Source organism: Paralichthys olivaceus, chromosome 18 (assembly GCF_024713975.1).
Source record: "Paralichthys olivaceus isolate ysfri-2021 chromosome 18, ASM2471397v2, whole genome shotgun sequence".
NCBI lineage: Eukaryota > Metazoa > Chordata > Actinopteri > Pleuronectiformes > Paralichthyidae > Paralichthys > Paralichthys olivaceus.
In genome coordinates, this window is record NC_091110.1 from 17,878,120 (window position 1) to 17,897,617 (window position 19,498).

A 19,498-nucleotide genomic window follows, 5' to 3' on the forward strand; every position below is an offset into this window, starting at 1 on the left:
GGCAAAACTGCAGCGCGGTGCCGTCAGCGTGACAGGTTAGAAGTCAGGAACTGCAGGAAACACAAAGGGATCTTTGTTTTACCTGAAGCTATGAATCTCAAACTGCCTCATTATACCGAAGCTCCCAGAACGCAGAGGTGCCAGTTATTAGATAGAGGCAAAGACCACACTTTGAAGATGAGCTTTGTGTTTTCTTTATGGGGAAAATAGCATGAAATGTCAAAGACAACAGCTCTGAAAGAGGAGGTGAGGCTCTCGCTCTTCTCTCAGCTTCTTTATCTCATAGTATCTCAGCTAATAAATGTCAACGTAAGTTTAATATCTCGACGTCTTGAGAAAAACACACAGTAGTAGCTGGGTGTTTTCTTTTCCAATATGAGAGGACCCACAGAGAACTGACTTTTAGTTTACCTGCTGGAGCTGACCTCATTATTATCATCTCGCTAGATAGATAGATGGATGGATGGATGGATAGATAGATAGATAGATAGATAGAAGAATGGATAGATGGACAGATAGATAAATAGATGGATGGATGATAGACAGATGAATGGCTGGATGGATAAATATGTAGATGGCTAGATGGACAGATGCATAAATATATCGAAAGATAGAATAATGGAAAGATAGATAGATGGATAAATACATGGATGAATGGATAGATAGATGATAGATAGATGGACAGATGATAGATGGATAAATACATGGATGGACAGATAGATAGATAGATGGACAGATAGATAGATAGATAGATAGATAGATAGATAGATAGATAGATAGATAGATAGATAGATGGACAGATAAATAAATGAATGGATAAACAGATAGAAAAGATCAGCTGTTCATTCACTGAGGGTTAAGTAACCTCCTCAGGATTTGTCTCTGAAGTCGAGCCGCAGGAGGTCACTGTGTGTGTCACACGCGACAAACACACTATTCACATTTGAACACAACAAAGGACCAAGTCGCACAACTTCCCAAATCAAATAGTCCCTCACCCTGCTTCAAGTAATGGAACCTTATATTTGTGTGGGTTTGGAAAATGATTCTGTGCATTGGTGTTTAACCACGGTCACCCGTATGAAATAGCCCGAGACCATCTGCGATTTATGATTCGCTCCCAGCCTCTGGAAAGCTGGGCTGAATAATTTACATTGTGCTGAGGCCTACGTGCCCAGAATTTCTGATTCCAAAAATAGAGGAAAGAGGGGAGCGAGTGGTGGGATGAGGGGTGGGGGGGGGCCCGAGTCAGACGGCGCTACCGCTGCACCGTAGGAAGGTGGCACAGAGTGGGTGTGTCGAGGGAGAGGGAGCGGGGAGCACGCTGAGTAATTGGCCGAACATGCTGAGTCACGTGGAGGCGCCGTTTCGGAGGCCGTGCTAATCTGCCGCGCCTCCGGTGTGTTACCATGACACTCTCAACACCGTGCAGGAATCTGTTTCCCCTTCCGCCTCAGCACTAGAAGGAGAGCGTGTGATCCCCAAGTCAAGTGGAAAGGATGAAGAGCCTTATTTCTCTTCAGCTGTCAAATGCTGTTCATTCATCTCAGATGACGGTCATAAATTGGAAACATCAAACAAACAAATGAATCCTCTGCGTGAGCCTCGCAGCAGAGATGAGAGAGGGGTACAGAAAGAAAACGTGTTTAGGACTTTTTCAGGAACATGCGGAGGTGTGTATTGTATATTTATGTGTGTGTACGCTTGCAAAAAAGTGTTTTCTCCCCCCCGATGCCTCCCGGCTATAACCTTGGATGGCTCTGCCTCTCTCACAGGTGAATGCTCTTTAACAAAGGTGCAGCCCCACAGCTCCCAGCCTCCCACAGGCCCCCGGAAAACTGCAAGGTGGGGACAAACCAAAAACACAGCCTGTTTTTTTTTTTTTTTTGTGTCAATTTAGCAAAGGTCACAAATAACAGATTCATTAACTTGCTGGAATTATGAAAAATAACGAGAGACAATATGATAATGGCTTAACGAGCGGGCGGCACAAAACGCTATTTGTCACCGGCTGCATATAACGTGTCCTTGAGGAGGCTTCTCTTGTGTCTTTGAACACAAAAGTAAGCAGGCAAACAGCGATTGCGTTCCGTGATAATCTTCTGCTGCCAATCACCCGGCCTAATCACATTGGGGATTTAATGAAAGTGGAGGACCACAGGCAGCACAAAGTTAAACTGAGGCAGATAAGAAACTCCAGTGGCCTGTAATTGGACCTCATTGATCTGCTGGGTTTATAGATCCTTATCATCTCACATTATGTAAATTCTTCCATCTCCCAAGAGCATTAGCAGACATCCCTTGTGACTTTACTTGTGACCCATATGGTTGTGAAAGGCTGTATAAGAGACTTAGCGGCAATGAAATGCATTACGCATGTATGCATTTCATTCCTTGTATTGCCAACGACAGGGTCACATGGCAGCGATGGAGGTTTTCCTTGATCCCGCTGGAAGAAAACAAATCTAAACTCAGCTTTAGGATCGATTATTTCCTCGTTCTCCTTTTGTTTTTCCTTCTATTTTCTTTAATTCTCGAATAGAACGAGGATCGTCTGTGTCAAACGTTCCTCAAAGCGCAGAGAATTCTCGCCGCCTGCCCATGTTCTACCCATGTGAGCTTCTGTCCACAGAGACCCCATGGGCAGTGGACAGATGGCGAGGCACTACCATTCACAGATGCCCACCTCTTATCTCTCGCGTCTTTGCCAAGACAAAACACATGAAGCCGGCAACGGGATCAAGCAGTTGAGAACAAAATACAGGGAGAAACACTGAGGGAAGAAAGACACACTCTTCTACTACAAAGATGTGTTGTGTCGAATCAGCAAAACTCTGTATTCTCATTGTTGTCATGTCTGGCACAGAAACAGATATTTTCTGTGTTCAAGAATAAGTTATCCTCTTTCTGCAATTTGTTATCCAACTATGCCAGACTGGGATTTGTATCCCTTTAAATGTTATCAAAATGGGCTTTTTATTTGTTTGTATATTTTTATTTTTTGTGACAAAAGAAAAGACTAAAGCATTCAATTATTATTTTTATCTATACCTGCCAACCGTATACAGTTTCAGAGATTTTGCATGGGAAGCAAAGGTTAAGGCAGATAGTGCAAATCCTATTATAGTCCTTAAGTTCCTATAGTGGCCCCATGTTCCTGGTTAGAGCTGCTGCACACTGGAGGATTTTCAATAAGCTCATAATGATTTTACTGATTTTTAATCTGATAAACGTCAGACCACACACGATTTCACAGCGTCGATTCCAGAGACTTGGAATCTCACGGAAGATTTGAGTTATCAAACGTTTGATATTTACGTTTCAAGAGTGAGGCTCCGACTCAACTGGTAGATTATTAAGATTATTTTGTGAACTGCTCGCACTTGAGGATTATTATTATCATCGGCACCGACCGACCTCCAGTTTGGAACTCCAGATCATAGAGGCTGTGTGGGTCAGTGACATCACCAGCCTTAGTGATGCAACTGGGATATAAACTGGAACATGGTCATTTCCTCCACTGAACGTGTTTCCTTGGATCTGTGTGAAACCACGTGCAACAAGCTGGGAGGTTTGATTTCTCTCGTTTGGTAGGTGTGTCGGAGGCGTTACCTAATCAGCAGCAAACCTGCTGTATTAAAACAAGGCTGTGTGCATGTATAACACAAGAGGTTATTCAACACACCACCGGGTCTGGACGAATGTTTTCCTGACTGAATGTACTAAACATGTTTCCATCCAGTCCCACTGAATGCTGGGAGATCCAACTCATACCATCCCTCATTCAAGCTCCTGCATACAAGCACATCCAAAGCACATCAAAGCCATAAAGCACCTGTCCTTCATCTGGCAGGTCTGCAGCTTTATTAACTGATAAAAAGTAATCTTACCACGTTACTAAGTAAAACTGCCCAACACTGTGAAGTATGTTTCCAGAGTCGGCTAATGGATGTTTCCTTTGTGCAGAACTCAGCTCAAAAGAAGGGATCAGAAGAATGGATCTGAAAATGAAGGAGAAACTCAATCACATTTCTAAAACACATCACCTTGGTTTGATAATTGTTTCTGAAGTATGAGGATTAAAGTAGTTGAGCTAAAACATTCTGAATTATTGTCCTTATGAAACAACAATATCTTGTGGTCACACAAAAAGAGTGAGTTAACATACTTGTTTAACATGATCCAATCTGTTTGAATGTACTTCCAAGTCAAAACACTGCAGCCCCACCTGAGCTGCAGTGTGTGCAACATAGCCGTCCAGATTGAAACCCAGCTTGGGGTAAAGGTTAATGGAAGAGACCTGCAAAACACAGATTCACAACAACCACATCTGCTGCGGCAACCTTGGAAATGTAACAGTCTTTGTGCAAAAACACATCTTTTTTTATAAAGAGACAAAAATAAACACAAACAAAATGCAAAGGCAGAGAAAAAGTTTTATTTTCACATGGCTTTGTATTTACCGTAAAAACTGTCCCTGGATATTTGCTCCTATGATTCACATTCATAGGTGAACTCGAGAAACTCGGTGTCAGGTTGAAAATTGCCTTGAGGCAAGTTAAGATTATTCTGCCAGGCTTAAGATCAGAGGAAATGGAAAAAGAAAAAGGAACGGTAGAGAGAACAATCCCAGTCTAATGTGAACATGGGAAGGACAGAACAGAGCTGTCTCTCACCCTGGAGATAGCCTGAAAATATCTTCTGTAGTCAGAATCGCTAAGGAGAACACGTACACCTGTGAAGGCCGTAAATTTCACCTATGCAGTTTGGTCATTGAACAATTCACGGACTCTTCATCCGTCTTTGCACATGTCTGGTGTCTTTACTCTCCTGTATCTCAATTATTATCCCAAGAACAAATCTGTTGTTTTACATTTACAGCAGATTTATATTTTTCTAAATGCGGCTCTGTCGGTGATTACTAAGCGGGACAGATGCGCCCGCACAAGATACTTTCAGGTCATTTTAAGTCACTGAGTCATGCATTCAGGCATTTGTTGGATTTATAATTTCAGCGTTAACTCCACAAGGATGTAACACAGTGATTTGTAGAATGCCATTGCAATTTCAGCATTGTTTCTATTTCATTATGCATTATGCTATTTGCACATGATTCATATTGTACTCTGTGTGGAGACTTTAATGTTTATAACGTCAATCTAATAAAAAAAAAACAACAATAAGCATTTGAAGGATTTTTGTTAAACTGGATATAGAGCTCAGAATGCAGCGCTATTGAAATGACTCAAGGCCTCAACACTTGCGACCTGAAACTGTTCAGCATGTGGAAATTGCCTGGCAACGAACAGATTTCCTGCCAGTGAAGAATGTTTCAATACTTTAAAAGTAGAACTGGATCATAAGAGTCTCGGCTGTTCAAGGTCTTTAACTTTCTTTCTTTATCTACATATCTTGCAAAGGATTGACGCTGATATTTTCTTCAACCATCAGGCTGATATAATTCACCGCTCGTGTAAAAAGGCGAGAGTAAACAATACAGTCATATTTCTCGAGGGGATAAATCCCAGCTGGAGCCTGTGGACTGGCGCTGTCCGTGTCTCCATAACTTAACAGTATATTAATTGTCTCAGCGCCGTCAGCAGAACGGCCTCGGCTTGTTGAATGGCATCCAGAAGTAAAGTCATCAGCCAAATTGCACGGGAGCAGAGAGCGAGGCTACAGAGCAGGATGCTCAACTTTATGACGATGCTGGAGAATGTCTGACGCTCTGGAAACAGGTAGCCAACAGTGAGCGTTTGAATCGGTGCAACACTAACCGCTCGTGACAAATGGCTAATTCATCAGGACGGAATGACTGTGAAGAAGACGTGGCAGACGCAGGCATCATCGGCATTGATGTGACACACTGTCTTATCAACAGTGACTGGTGTACTGTGAATATGATGCACTACAGTAGAAGATGTGTGTGAAGAGGTGCATTTGGTGGCACGCTTACAGCAGTGATTAGCTAAGTGTTGGAGGTGCGGCAGGAAATAAACCCTTGTGCTATAGATGAAAAATCTTCCGGGAGCAATTTCAATTTAAAAAGTCCTATTTTGCACAATGAAAAGTGAAAGAGAAAATAATTTTAAGTTGTAATCGGCTTCGCTGGTGTTTAGTTTGACTATTTTAAATGACTGCGAGTTTGATGGATTCTAAAGCATTATATACTTTGCCCATGTATAGGATCAATATATGCATATATACTGTTAAAGAAAGTACAGAGTTTAACTGGAATATCTTGGACATGAGGTAAACAAACCTTTTAAAAAATCTGCTCATGAGAGGATGATTCATAAATCCTTTAGACATGTTCTAGATCTTTACAGATCATTATATCTTAAAAGCATTGAGGGTGTATATTTCAGCATGAGGCCAGTTGTGTTTTGAGGTTGAGAGGGAAGGGGCAACATAGATTAGCAAACCGGTGCAGATGAGATGCACATTAAAAATTCAGCTGCCCATTGCTTCCTTAAATACAGGCAGCTGGGGTGACGCAGAGGGAGGCCTGCTGTCGATTAAGCACCATTGCATTTCCAATACGGGGTTAGTGCAGAATGTTAAGTAGGATTCTGTTTATGACTTCTGCTCCAGCCGTTTTTCATAAACACGTGAAAGGAGGGGAAAGGGAATCGAACCCCTGGACGGTGCCTGGAAACGGTGCGCCCGCATTCAGTGGCTCAAATGGAGCATGTCAGCACCACGGACAGCGCCTTGTATTGGATCACAGCATGAGGTCGGAGCTGGACGCACAAAGGACGCGCACGTGCAGAATGGTGGTGCTCGTGTGTGCAGGCAACTTGTGAGGACCCTCATCACAACACGCACTCCCTGAACTCTCACACACACACACACACACACACACACACACACATACACACAGCAGGCTGTTGAAAAAACACAATTTCAGCTTCATTGTGCGAGTTCACGATTTGCATTTTGCTCCAGCAGATAGAAAGTGAAAAAAAGGGGGGGTGGGGTGGGGGGGTCTTCTATCAAGGGATCGTGCCACCGCAAATGTTTTAAACTCACGAAGCACCTTGGGACGAAGCTCGCACGGGTCGCAGTCTCACCAGAAGAGGGCATTCCGATTCTGCCTGGCAAAGTTGCTTTGACGTGCAGGCGTGATTAACGGCGCCGTCGTGCTGCATTTCAAACCCGAGCTGCATGAGGGAGAAGCCAAAGGGACGCCTTGGAGAGAAAGAGCGGATATTTGGATACGCAGGGTCTCGCTGACAGCTTGTGGATAACCCCATCCGTTACTTTCCCCTGTGCGCCATGCGCGGATCCGACTGAGCATCCTGTAGAGCAGAGAGAGACGCCGGGGGTCTCACTCGGGAGACAGGAATCTAAAAGGGCTGCTCGACTGCTTTTTTTTTGGTGGGGGGGAGAATTACTCCTTGCGTGTGTTTTTTGCGCATCGTGCAAATGTATTTGTGAAGTTGTGTCACACGATTTTCGCGGAATCTCTACGACTGACATGCGTCGCTTGGATGGCGCTGCGTTATCGTATGCGCCCACTGCAGTGCTCTTTTTGGCTGTAACTTGAAAAAAAAAAAAAAAAAAAGGAGAGAGGACGATTCTTGCGCTGAGAAGACATGGAGAGGGAGTAAAGACGCGGGATTGTTTCCACCCTGACATCTGGAATTGGAAGTAAATGACATTCGCCCCGGTTCGGTCTCACGGTCGTAGATGCAGAACTGAACCGGATAGCGCATCCAGGTCCGGGAGAGTAAAGGGCAGGTGCGCTTTGGAGTCGGCGGCTGCGCGGAGAGACCGGGCTCGTGGATTAGGACGGTACCTGTCTGTGGAGAGCGCGTCATGCGGACTCGGATGTCGCGCACCAGAAGCCATTAAAACCTGTAGGCTGGAGCTGACAGATACGCGGATATGGGTAAGTTCTGGTCCTGTTACCATCTTTTTTTCATTGCGTGGGTTGTTGGACAATATGCTCCAGTTGTCATCCTTTCTCGTAGTGCACCCCCCCCACCCCCCCACATAAAAATGCATTTACTTCTCTGGATCTGAATCTGTGCGTTTTGCGTCAAAACAAATGGTCGTCTCTTCATCTGCGTTGATGTCTAATGAAGGTTTTGGCATCTTTTCGCCAAGTGGATCAGGGAGCTTGAGGAATGTGGATGGAGCCTGTGCTGTAGTCGCAGAGCTGCAATATATATTGTTCCCTCCATTTCCTGAGCGGTATTGATCATGAGACGCTGAGGACACACGTTCCCTGTTTTTCCAAGACTTTGCGCATCAGGATTTGATCCAAAATTGTGAGAGAATCGAGGGAATCTGTTTATCGGAGCGAGGACTATCCATTCTAATTCCTGACTAGTTAGAGTGGCTGCCTCATTGACATGGACCGGAATGCTAATCACGGTAAATGTTGGAAGCCAGTCAACTTTATAACGCGTGGTCCTGCATAATCATTGCCTTGGTTTTAATCTGCACGCACTGAGCCTATTGTCCAGTTTTCAGCCTCCTCCCCAAAACTCTTGCGGGGCTGCAGGCGCCGGGTCGTGCAGGTTTTTAGGCTCAAGAGACTGATTCTCATCCTAGAAAAGCGTCGTTTTCTTCACCTGGGACTCCCTAAATCCAGCGTAAAACTGTGCATCCATGTATCACCCCTCTCTCTCTCACTCCCTGTGTGTGTGGGGACGCATGATCGTAATTCTTGCTGCGCGAATCCACATGTTTTTCCTCAATTTAGTCTCAGTTTGTTCGATTAAAATGTCCAATCTTGCCCTGTACTGATGTCCCCGTGCGCGCACAGGAACCCCCACCACTTGATTATGTGCCCCCTCTTCCACAGGCTCCCTGGTGTTTCACTGTCTTTGGTTTTATTCCTCCCTCTCTCTCACAAATGTTTCATCAATCTGGGATTCCTCCACCTTTATGCATCCTCTCCGACTGATATTGTCGTCTGATGTGGTCTAATCTCCTCCGCCGTTCTTAACTAGTATACAGATGGCCAAGTTCACTGGTGGTGCTGTGCCATTAATTGTAAGGCCGCATGATATATCGACCCTCGGTGGGTTACTGCACCACATCAATATAAGCTACAACAGCACACAAAGCCCTACAGTATGGGCTGTGGGAGCTCAGATGCAATTTATGGATACTGCAAAGAAACCATATATGGTTAATCATGGAGTTGCGGTTTGAAATTGTTTCCTAATTGAATTTCAGAAAACCCTGGGACTCACACATGCATGTGCATTCAAACATACCAGGTGCACAAACCAAACCAAAAAGAACACAACATTTTTCAACCATAGTTTCATGCTGTCGCCCACAATTATTTGGTGATTATGTGGCACTGTAGCTTCAGTTATGTACAACTGTAGCCGACTGTGAAGCTCTTCATTACCAGCATGCAATGCACTTATGTTTCATGGACCACATCATTAGAGATCTGCTTTGCACACAGGAAGGGGGACTGTAAAAAGCCACAGCCAGCAAAGCACACGCAGAGCTTTAAGATAAATTTAGACCATAATGACAGTTCACATCTATCTGCTGCGGAAAGAAAGCTTGACCACCTGTCTGCATAATTAGAAAGACAATAAATGTAGATGTAATGTTACTTCGTATAAATAAAATCAGTGTCATACAAGTCCTACAGACAACAGACGACCTTCTCGTTGCCTCACAGCATCCAACAGGCAACATTCTTGAAATGTCAATTGAATCAAGTGCAGAGAGGAGAATCAACAGGCCTTTTCAGGACAAGATCTAGGAATGTGCTTTTTACATTTGCTTATTTTCAAAGTACAACGTCAATGGCTTGTGAAGCACGAGGGATCCAACATCCATTATCTACAGTGTGCCTGCCTATCCCATTCAGGACTGCAGGGCCTGGATGCATGGAGCTATAAGCTGAGTGCACACTGGAATGGATCACCAAGAGCTCTTGGTATATGCATACTTAAAACACAGATTGATAAACAATGGCTACCACGGATGAGCTGAACATAATTCAATCTGATAATTTAGCTGAGGTATCTAAACATCTATACTTGCAAGTACTCTTAGTACTCTTACTAACATGATGCATTCCAGAGCCCCCAACCATTATCTAGTATAACTTTAACGCTATATGTGATCTCCATGATGAACACAGTCATGTCAATCCAGATTCATTGAGTCAACCTGATCAGGATTTGTATTTTTTGCAGGATATTTAAGACATTATAGAAGAAACAGACAAACTTTTACAAATGAAGTTATGACATCATTTGTGTTTTATCCAGAAATATTTTCAGCTGGAGGAAAGCTGTCCCCTGTAACTATTTATTTACCTGCACATGTTATCTTATCCAAATAGGATCTGACATAGTCTCCTAACATAAATGTCAGTTTCACAAATTTGCAACAATGGTTCGGGCCAAACTCTAACTCCATTACAGTGTGTGTGTGTGTGTACAGTGTGTGTGTGTCAGGTTATTCTGCCCAATCAGTGCTACAAATGCCAGACAGACACAATGTTTCCAGACAACAGTTGAAATGGGTCTAACCTGACAGACCTTGCTACCATCTTAAAGATAATGGGGGTCTAATAGGAAGGCTTAGGCTGGTTTGGATATGTCCTTCCCTGGTTGCCAGGCTGCTGTTCAGCTGCTATGTGCAGTCAAGGCTGAGGCCCGTAGCAGTTTTGTCAATGACAGGTACCAAATAGCAATGAGCCACTTGTGTGCTCTCAAAGTGCACCAGTTAGTGAGTCCATTTGCCAAGTTATTAAGCTACATTTGGTTTTATTTTAGGTCAGCAGTAAAGTGCACTTACTCTCCCTATGTGTTAGAGTTGAGAGGCAGAAATAGCTATCTTCTTGTGCTGAGGACAGCAGGGCTGTCTGCTACATAACTAAGCATTAGGGACATGCCTTTAGACAAACTCTAGCTTTGACTTATCCATCCATATTAGATTTGGACAGTTAAGTGCAGTGGGTGACGATGAAAAATGAGTAGAAACGATCTATGTGTTATTATACAGGACACTGAAAAGTAAAGTAAGGAAAACATTGAAAAGTTGGAGGAAAGAAAGAGGGTAAGGGAGGGAGAATGGAAATCAGCAAGAGGAGTGAAAGGTTTGAAGATAGATTTGACCCCGTGCATAAAGCAGACTTAATATCCTCAAAAAAACACCCGGATGGCTGCAGGGTTCAAGGATATGCAAACCTCGGACATTTTCCGGAGGATGGAGAACAGAGGGAGCAGGAGTGTTCGTCTAAGTAGATACAGCAGAAGAACAGTAATTGTGAGAAGTACATCAGGTAAGAGGTTATGGAGACACAAGCCCCATGAGTGACACATCAGAGAGTGGCTTGTGCTCCTTTGTGAATAAGATTAGAGCAGTAGTGAGGAAGGAGATGGCTTACAGAGGCATTAGCGCACAGAGCGCTCATTAAACCGCATGCAGTGTCAGTAAGGGGAAAGAGGTGTCTTGTGAGACAGTCACAATCTGAAAGAGATGGCGGAGACACTTCTAATAAAGCAAGCCTATTATGCACATGGGAAATAAAAGCAATAGGGGGTCGTTGCCACATCCTCCTGGGATTTGAGACCAACACTAAAATTTAAAAAACACGCATTCATGCTTAACATCCCACACACTCCGTTCCCCAGTCAAAGGCGGTGCCTATTAAAATTCCTGTAAATGCACATGGAACGTTGCACATGGGAATTGTTCTATATCGGTATTCCTCTCTGCCAACACTACCTCTCTTTTCTAAGCCTTTGAGACACAAGACTTGTTGGCAAATTAATTTACATTCAGAAACCGGAGACAAACAAATTGGCCACGATCAGAAACATGGCGTCCTGTGATCGCCATGTGTCTCTACGCAACATTAAAGTGAAACAAAGATGTCTGAGTGATGTATATGCTGGTATAATCAATAGTCGGCACACGTTATCTAAACAGTTCCACACTTCTGTAGGGAACGATCAAAGTTTCCTCTGAACGCAGTTTCCATCTCGCTCTCTCTTTCCATCACACTTTTGGACACGCACACACACAAGCAGACACACAAATACAACACCCATATGGGAACAGCAGATGCTTGGCAATGAGTGAAATGGCTATGTTAGATAGCATATGCTGGATGATGCCTCTCAGGCGTTCTATGTCAGGGAATTATTTCTGACAAATCCTGTAAAAATTATGGAAAACACTGGAAATTTAGCTCAAGTTCAGCGTAATGTTAACATGTCTCTTGAAAACACGTTCATCGCAATGAATTTGATAAGCGCAGCACCTGCCAGCACATTAGAGACTTCATTTTGTGAGCTAATTCCAGTGCGGACTACCTGAATCCTGACATCTTAATCTTATCTCATTGTGATATTGGTAATAAAGTCCAAAGTTGATGATGTTTCCTTGAGAAACACCCATAAGCAGTGAATCCCTCCATACCACCTCCTCAAGGGGAAATCAATGCATCTTAATGACAGATCATTAGTGGCTCTGTAAGGGGGAACGATTTTAATGGAAACAACTCTGTCTTACCTCAGAACAAGGAGCGATATGAGGAAGCCACTGACCATTTTGCTTCACTTTTAAAATCACATTTGGAACACAGCATTTACTCCCATAAAATTAAGATGTTTGCATCATAAATAGTCATTCTCCGCAGACAGCCTTGGCAAACACGCAGTTTCCTGCAGCAGAGATGAATTGTGTAATTCCATAGGGGTTATTTAGATTTTCTTTACTCTCCCTCTTTTTCCTTTTGGACCCGTGAAAAGCAGGAACGATGATTCCGGCTGAATCTGTCCCGCTGTGGTTGGAGTCTGAATTGAAATGCCTCTGGGATTGTTTACACAACCAATCTGCTCTGTATAGGTTTCCTTTTCTGACTTACCTGCCACTGCTGCAGTGAATACAAATACAGATAATACATGACTGAGTAAATTGCTTTGATTAAACTTTAATTGTCAATGTGAATTTCTTGTGACACAAATTACAGCAGTTTCAAAAGCCAATACATATTTGTAGACATGAGTCCACACCAATAAGTTAAAACTAATATTATATCACTAAACACACAATCAAAATTAAATAAATGGTCAATATTAACAAAAGTAGAATGCACTATGAACAGAAACAATTAGTAAAGCAGTCATTCACCACCAGTTTACAGCTTTGACAGTTATATTTTCCTTCTCCAAAGTATTTTGAGCAAATAAAATCAAATCATTATTTTTGCGCCATGTTTAGAACAGCTTTATAAATACAAGTACTTCAGTTACTTCACCAATTGGAAGTTTCCAGTTTCACAAAATCTGTTTGAGTTTACCTTTATTTAACACCTCTCTGTCTCCTCCCTCCCATAGGCTCTGCTCTGCGGCACCGCTGGCTAGTGGTCCAACTCCTGATGCAGGTGTGGCTGGCGGCAAATCCATCTCTGAGTGAGCGCCCATGCCCCAAAAGCTGTCGATGTGATGGAAAAATTGTCTATTGTGAGTCAAGCGCCTTTCGTGATGTTCCTAAGAACCTCTCAGGAGGCTGTGAGGGCCTGTCGTTACGGTACAACAGCCTCGCCAGTCTGCGAGCTGGCCAGTTTGTGGGGCTCAACCATCTTATCTGGCTCTACCTGGACCATAATTACATTGCCACTGTGGATGGGATGGCCTTCCAAGGGGTCCGCAGGCTCAAGGAGCTGATCCTGAGCTCCAACAAGATCACATCACTCCACAACACCACATTCCACCCAGTCCCTAACTTGCGAAATCTGGACCTGTCCTATAACAAACTGCAAGCCTTGCAGCCTGGGCAGTTTCAGGGCCTGAGGAAGCTTCTCAGCCTTCACATACGCTCAAACTCTCTAAAAACTGTCCCAGTGCGTCTGTTTCAAGATTGCAGAAATCTTGAGTTCCTGGACCTGGGTTACAACCGCCTGCGCAGTATCACTCGGAATGCATTTTCAGGCCTGGTCAAGCTCACTGAGCTGCACCTGGAGCATAACCAGTTCTCAAAAATCAATTTCTCTCACTTTCCTCGCCTCTACAATCTTCGGGCTCTTTATCTGCAGTGGAATCGCATTCGTTCAATGAGCCAGGGCCTGACTTGGACCTGGGCCTCCATCCAGAAACTGGATTTGTCTGGGAACGATCTGACCGAAGTGGATGCCGTTGTCTACCAATGTCTGCCCAACCTGCAGACGCTCAACCTGGACTCAAACAAGCTGACCAATGTTTCCCAGGAGGTGGTTGATGCCTGGATCTCTTTAACTACGATTAGCTTAGCTGGGAATGTATGGGACTGTGGCCCGGCCATCTGCCCCTTGGTGGGCTGGCTGAGAAAATTCAGAGGAGCAAAGGAAACCACCATGATCTGCGCCTCTCCCAAGAAAGCCCAGGGTGAGAAAGTGATGGATGCTATTGAAGCTTTTGGTGTTTGTCAATCAAACCCAGGGACAACACTCTCTGAGAGTATTGCTACAACCCCATCCAATCTCCCTGTGCAGACTGACCACCGCCCGGCCATTCTGGCTTCACCCACTGGATCTGGAAAGAAAGGAGACGGCTCTGTTAGGGGCTCCACGTCCTCAGCAGTTACACCACCTGTGGCTCTGCCCCCGGAGCAAGACATGGAGCCTGTGTCCTTCCATAAGATTGTGGCTGGAAGTGTTGCCCTTTTTCTATCTGTTGCGATGATCCTGTTGGTGATCTACGTGTCTTGGAAGCGCTATCCAAGCAGCGTCAAGCAGCTGCAGGAGCATTCAGCAGCAGCCCGCAAACGCCGCAAGAAAGCCAGGGAGACGGAGCGCACCCTAAGCTCCCCACTGCAGGAGTACTATGTGGACTACAAGCCCACCAATTCTGAGGCCATGGATGTGCTTGTCAATGGGACAGGACCCTGCACCTATACTATCTCAGGCTCCCGAGAATGCGAGGTATGACCCACACCACCGCCACCACTTCTACACAAAACTCTGTCCACAGTGAAGCGACCAGAGGTAATTATTTGTACTGCTTTGAAAGATGAAAAGTCTGCCACTTGATTACATACCCGAAAACAATATCACCATGGATTTTCACTGAAAAAAGCAGAATCGGCGTTAGGACCACTTCGTGTATAACAAGATATCTCAGGTTTTCAGAAAGGTGTTTATATATTTGCATAACATAATCTCTCTTTAGATGCAAATGTTTGTTTTTCTGCACAATTGTACAGAAATACAGATAAATGAGTATGATAACATTCTCTCTGCTCTCTAATCTTGAGCTTAAGCAATGTTGTTTGTGCTTGTTAAGGTTCTCATTTGCCTTATTTTTCCTCCAGCATAACGCAGACTTAGTATTTTGTGTTTTCTCTACTGTTCAATTTTTTGACGAGCTGTATTGTGTGTGTGGAGAATAGCTGAATGGAAGGGAGATACACTTCTGGATGTGAATGCTGATAGAGTCTCTTGTCATTGAGCAGAGCTTCCACCGAGGTGACGACTTCCCTTTTTTCTTGACATATCGGTGACTCGTGACAGAAAATACCAAATGCTCATAGTCTCTCAACAGCACTAGTTGAACTTACTCACTTGTTCGCTTGCTAGTGCTTAGTTACCCAAAAACTGGTCATCCACATTTAAGCTCAGCATGGAAGGACACAACACACACACAGACACACAAATGGTGTTTTAAGGTCCTAGAAGGAAGTGGAATCTTCTGAAATGTTTTGTACGCAGGCGAGTGTTTCTTCAAAACAGTATTTACAGACTCTAGCAATGTGGGAATACCTTTCTTCCCTCTGTTCTTGTTTTCATTTGCTGCTGTCTAGTGTACCTGACATCCTTGGTTAAACCTTTTTTGTTCTACTGCAGAATATACTGAGGTTTTTCTCAATCGCTGATGAACTGGAACAGTTGTAAGATGGGGCTAATGATGGGCTAAGCCCACCTGGATCAGGTAGCCCACCCTACAAAGCTGTTACCCATTGTGTAAGAGATATTCAGCTCTCTATCTTGTGGGGTTTTTTTTCCCGGCCCACTCATTCTCAGTCTATCTCCTAGACTTGGCATATCCATGGCATGAATTTCTCTAGTGTTCTCGCTGGAGGAATGACTATATAGGTTTTAACAGCAAGCAGGAGGTAGTGGAGGAGGAGGGGGAGGAGGGGGGCGGCTCGATCCTCCACATAGTTTTCCATTTTAGTTACTGACTGTCTGGCTGTCCTCGAGGCAGGTCACCTGGTAACTTGTAATGCACGTAGGTTGCTCACACTGGTTTGATTGCAAAGAGCCAGCACAAATAACACCTCGACCCCCTTGGCCTCCCATGGGCATGAAGTGCTGCCAGTTATGATGCTGCTCTGAATCTGAAGTTCTGGAGGGGAATGAATCTAGAGGATGTTGTAGTTAATGATTTTCATAATGCTGAGCATTTATGTTACAGGTATGTAGTGTCACCTATTTTTTAAAAACATGACGACCCAACATGTCATGCTGATGGCATATTATTTTCAGATCCCATATTTGATCAGGAGTACATATTGATCTTCTATATAAATATTATGTACCAAACCTGGGATTGTAATACCCTTTGTGTGGACTGGCTATTTTATTTTACTGTGATCATTTTCGAACTGCAGTCAAATATGCCTCCGTGCACTGTGTGCACTCTACCCGGTGGCCCTATTAGCCGAAATGAATTATGAATACATATTGAAAATAAGTATTTTCAGCTCATTAAATATGATCAAATTAATTATTGCACAAAATATGTTACACTTAACTTTTCAGGCATCTGTTTAGACAAAACATAGCTGCACTAATGACTTTATTGGCTCACTGTCAGTTTGGAGCCAACTCTAAATAAAAATTCAGTAAATCCCCTTTGGTTTAAAAATGGGTTCATCCTGAAATGATATTCTCCTAACTGTAGCATTTGCAGTTGTCATACACATGATGATTTCTCGGACAAGAACTTATTGACCAACTGATCGTCCACTCGACCGGGAGGCTGCATCCCTTTTTTTAAAATTTGACTTCACATTGTTGAACTTGTCAAAAAATCAATTCTTTGATGAAATGCAAGGCAATTCATCAAAAGTCTGTGTTTGTTGGACCTAAACACTGACATTTTAAATTTAAACTTGCAAATGTAATCTCGTGTTTTGAGTGTTGTAAACACTAATATTATGTAAAGAACAGAAGGCTATAGCACTGAGGATCAGGGGGAATTAACCGTGCTGCGGAGGAGGGGATACTGTCACACTAGGTGAGGGCAGACAAAAAATACTTTGGGTGCATTCCAATGATTCACATTACAAGAGATGAAATGGCTGACTGTCTTTCTTATCTCTCAGTTTAATTCCTGTTGCCCCATGCCAGTGAGACTGGACTATTATCAGGCTCATAATGAAAGGTCTGGGGAGGACCTGTAAGACATGTCGTCGATGAAAGGTGCACTCCACTTCCACTTAAAGGGTAAACATGGAACACCTCCGTCTTGCCAACAGTGTAAACTAGATTCAGGCTTGAAATCATGGCAGTCTTTTCATCTTGACTCGACTATACTTGGCAATTTAGCTGACTGTTTTATCCTGTGAGCCAAATAAAGCAGGGATTACCCCATGCTAAGAGGGGCGAGGGCTAAATTGCCATTACAGAGCCAGAAGAGTGTAATAACTTGGAGGTTCTGGGAATATGTGTAAGTCATCAACTAACAAGCATACGAAAGGGACTGTTGACAGGGAGGCAGGCGCCAGAAGAAGGAGAAAAAAGCAAGTTTTGTTCAGGATAATTCTGGAATAGATCCAGTGCAACATGAGTAAAGATTGGTGATAAAGAACAGTAAGAACCTTCCTCATTCAAGGGCAAATATTACACAGCAGAAAATTAATAAAATATAATTGAGCAACGATGACTGCCAGTAAAAGTTTGAAACTATGCAGGTCTCATAAATGTCATTTTGATAGCTTGGTCGTGAACAGTTTTTTATCATCCCTGACATGACCCACCTCTCCTATGCAAGCTGTCGACGGGCGGTAGCCCAACCTGCTGCACACTGGGGATTCAAATTAGGCTAAAAGGTGAAATGCATATTCATAATACAGATATAAATATCATATATGATTGGGAGCCTATTTCCTTAGTTTAGATTTATCACATTTAAATGGAAGACAGTTGAATTCCCATGCATGAAAGACAAGGGCTAATACGGGAGGTACAGTAGCAGTATTGACTTCTTGCTGTGCTCCTTGGGATTCGTGTCCATGAGCTGATTTGTTTTCATCTAAGACGTTCTCTGCCCCTCCTTCCTCTGCAATTTGCTAATTAACACTTCATCTGTAGGGGTTTGTTATTGTCAACAGTATCCCATTTTGGCCTCAGGACTCTTACAGCACAACCTGCGAAGCTAAAGCCGTATTACGTGGCATATTGCAAGAAAAGCATTTACACTATTTGCGAGGAGGAAAGCCGAGTGTCGACACAGCACTCTGCAGACTCCTGTCACATTAGCACTTCTGTTTCCTTGAGCTCCGCTTTGTCCCCAAAATCCCACTCGCTCACTCCTCCATCTTGTTTCGTGACACATCCTTGAAAATGCATTCTCTCTGGCCTTATCTGTCGCTCTGTCTCATCTCAAAGCATTGTAGGGGGGAGACAGGAACTATCAGTCAGCAGTCCGCAAAGTCCTGAGTTCATCGCAGAATGTGTTCCGATCTTGTTTCTACATTTTGTTGCCCCCGCATAGACATAAATCACTCGGCAGTACGCGGAGGCACCTGCTGCACTCTCCCCACCTCCTTCGCGGTCTGTCCTCAGACGTAAGGCCTTAGCTACTCAGGTCCGTTCAGCTCTCCAGAGTGAGAATTGTGTATTCCTCCTGTGTCACTCTTAGCCTGTCTTTCATTTGGATTCTGTGACATAACTCACCCTGGACCTCTTCACTGTTCCACTTGATATGACTGTGTTTGGCAGCCTTTTTAGTGAATTACCTGAAGATGGTGCAATCCTCATTTTCCCTTGTCCCTTCCACCTTCTCTAAGAGATGATTATTTAGATTATTTATTTTCTCTTTCTTTGATATTTTCCTTTATAGCTGTAATCCTGATGTCTGTAGTGGACTCGACCTGATCTTGAGTCTGTGCCACTTATGGCCTTATGTCACCTTGTCATGTGACAGAGCATCCATTTTCTTGCTAACCCATTTTGTAACCTGGCCACTCAATATGGAAGCATTTATGTTTCATCTTCTTCTTCCCTAGTCGATTGCTTCCCTTTCTCCTCTCATCTTCTTTCACTTCATATGATTTCGACATCTCTCAGAGATCTTTCATCATCCTCTGACCTCTGCCTCGTTCTGTACAGATCTGCTCATTTGCTGTATCCTGCACCTCGGTGGTCAGAAGCCCGAAGTAACAGACATTGTTTTTTGCCTCCCATGAAAAGTAGCTCAAATCCTTTTGTTTGATAGGGTGATTGATTGAAATGCCAGGTCGGCTCTGCAAGTAGTGCAGCACCCATCACAGTTTCATCTTACCAAACATACTCTGC

At 43.7% G+C, this 19,498-nt stretch overlaps 1 protein-coding gene across 2 annotated transcripts in view; it reads left to right on the plus strand.

Moving 5' to 3' along the window:
- Positions 1-6,952: 6,952 nt before the first annotated feature.
- Positions 6,953-19,498, plus strand: part of LOC109639831 (leucine-rich repeat transmembrane neuronal protein 4) — an 86,318-nt gene continuing 73,772 nt past the window's right edge. The window contains exons 1-2 of one of the 2 annotated variants that reach the window (XR_011239169.1): positions 6,953-7,894; positions 13,338-14,962. Coding sequence is in view for 1 of the 2 variants with exons in the window: in XM_020103503.2 (XP_019959062.1) it covers positions 7,891-7,894; positions 13,338-14,899 (1,566 nt within the window). In the remaining variant the exon portion in view is untranslated. The remainder of the gene's footprint in view (positions 7,895-13,337; positions 14,963-19,498) is intronic. The other variant, XM_020103503.2, reaches the window with a different exon arrangement.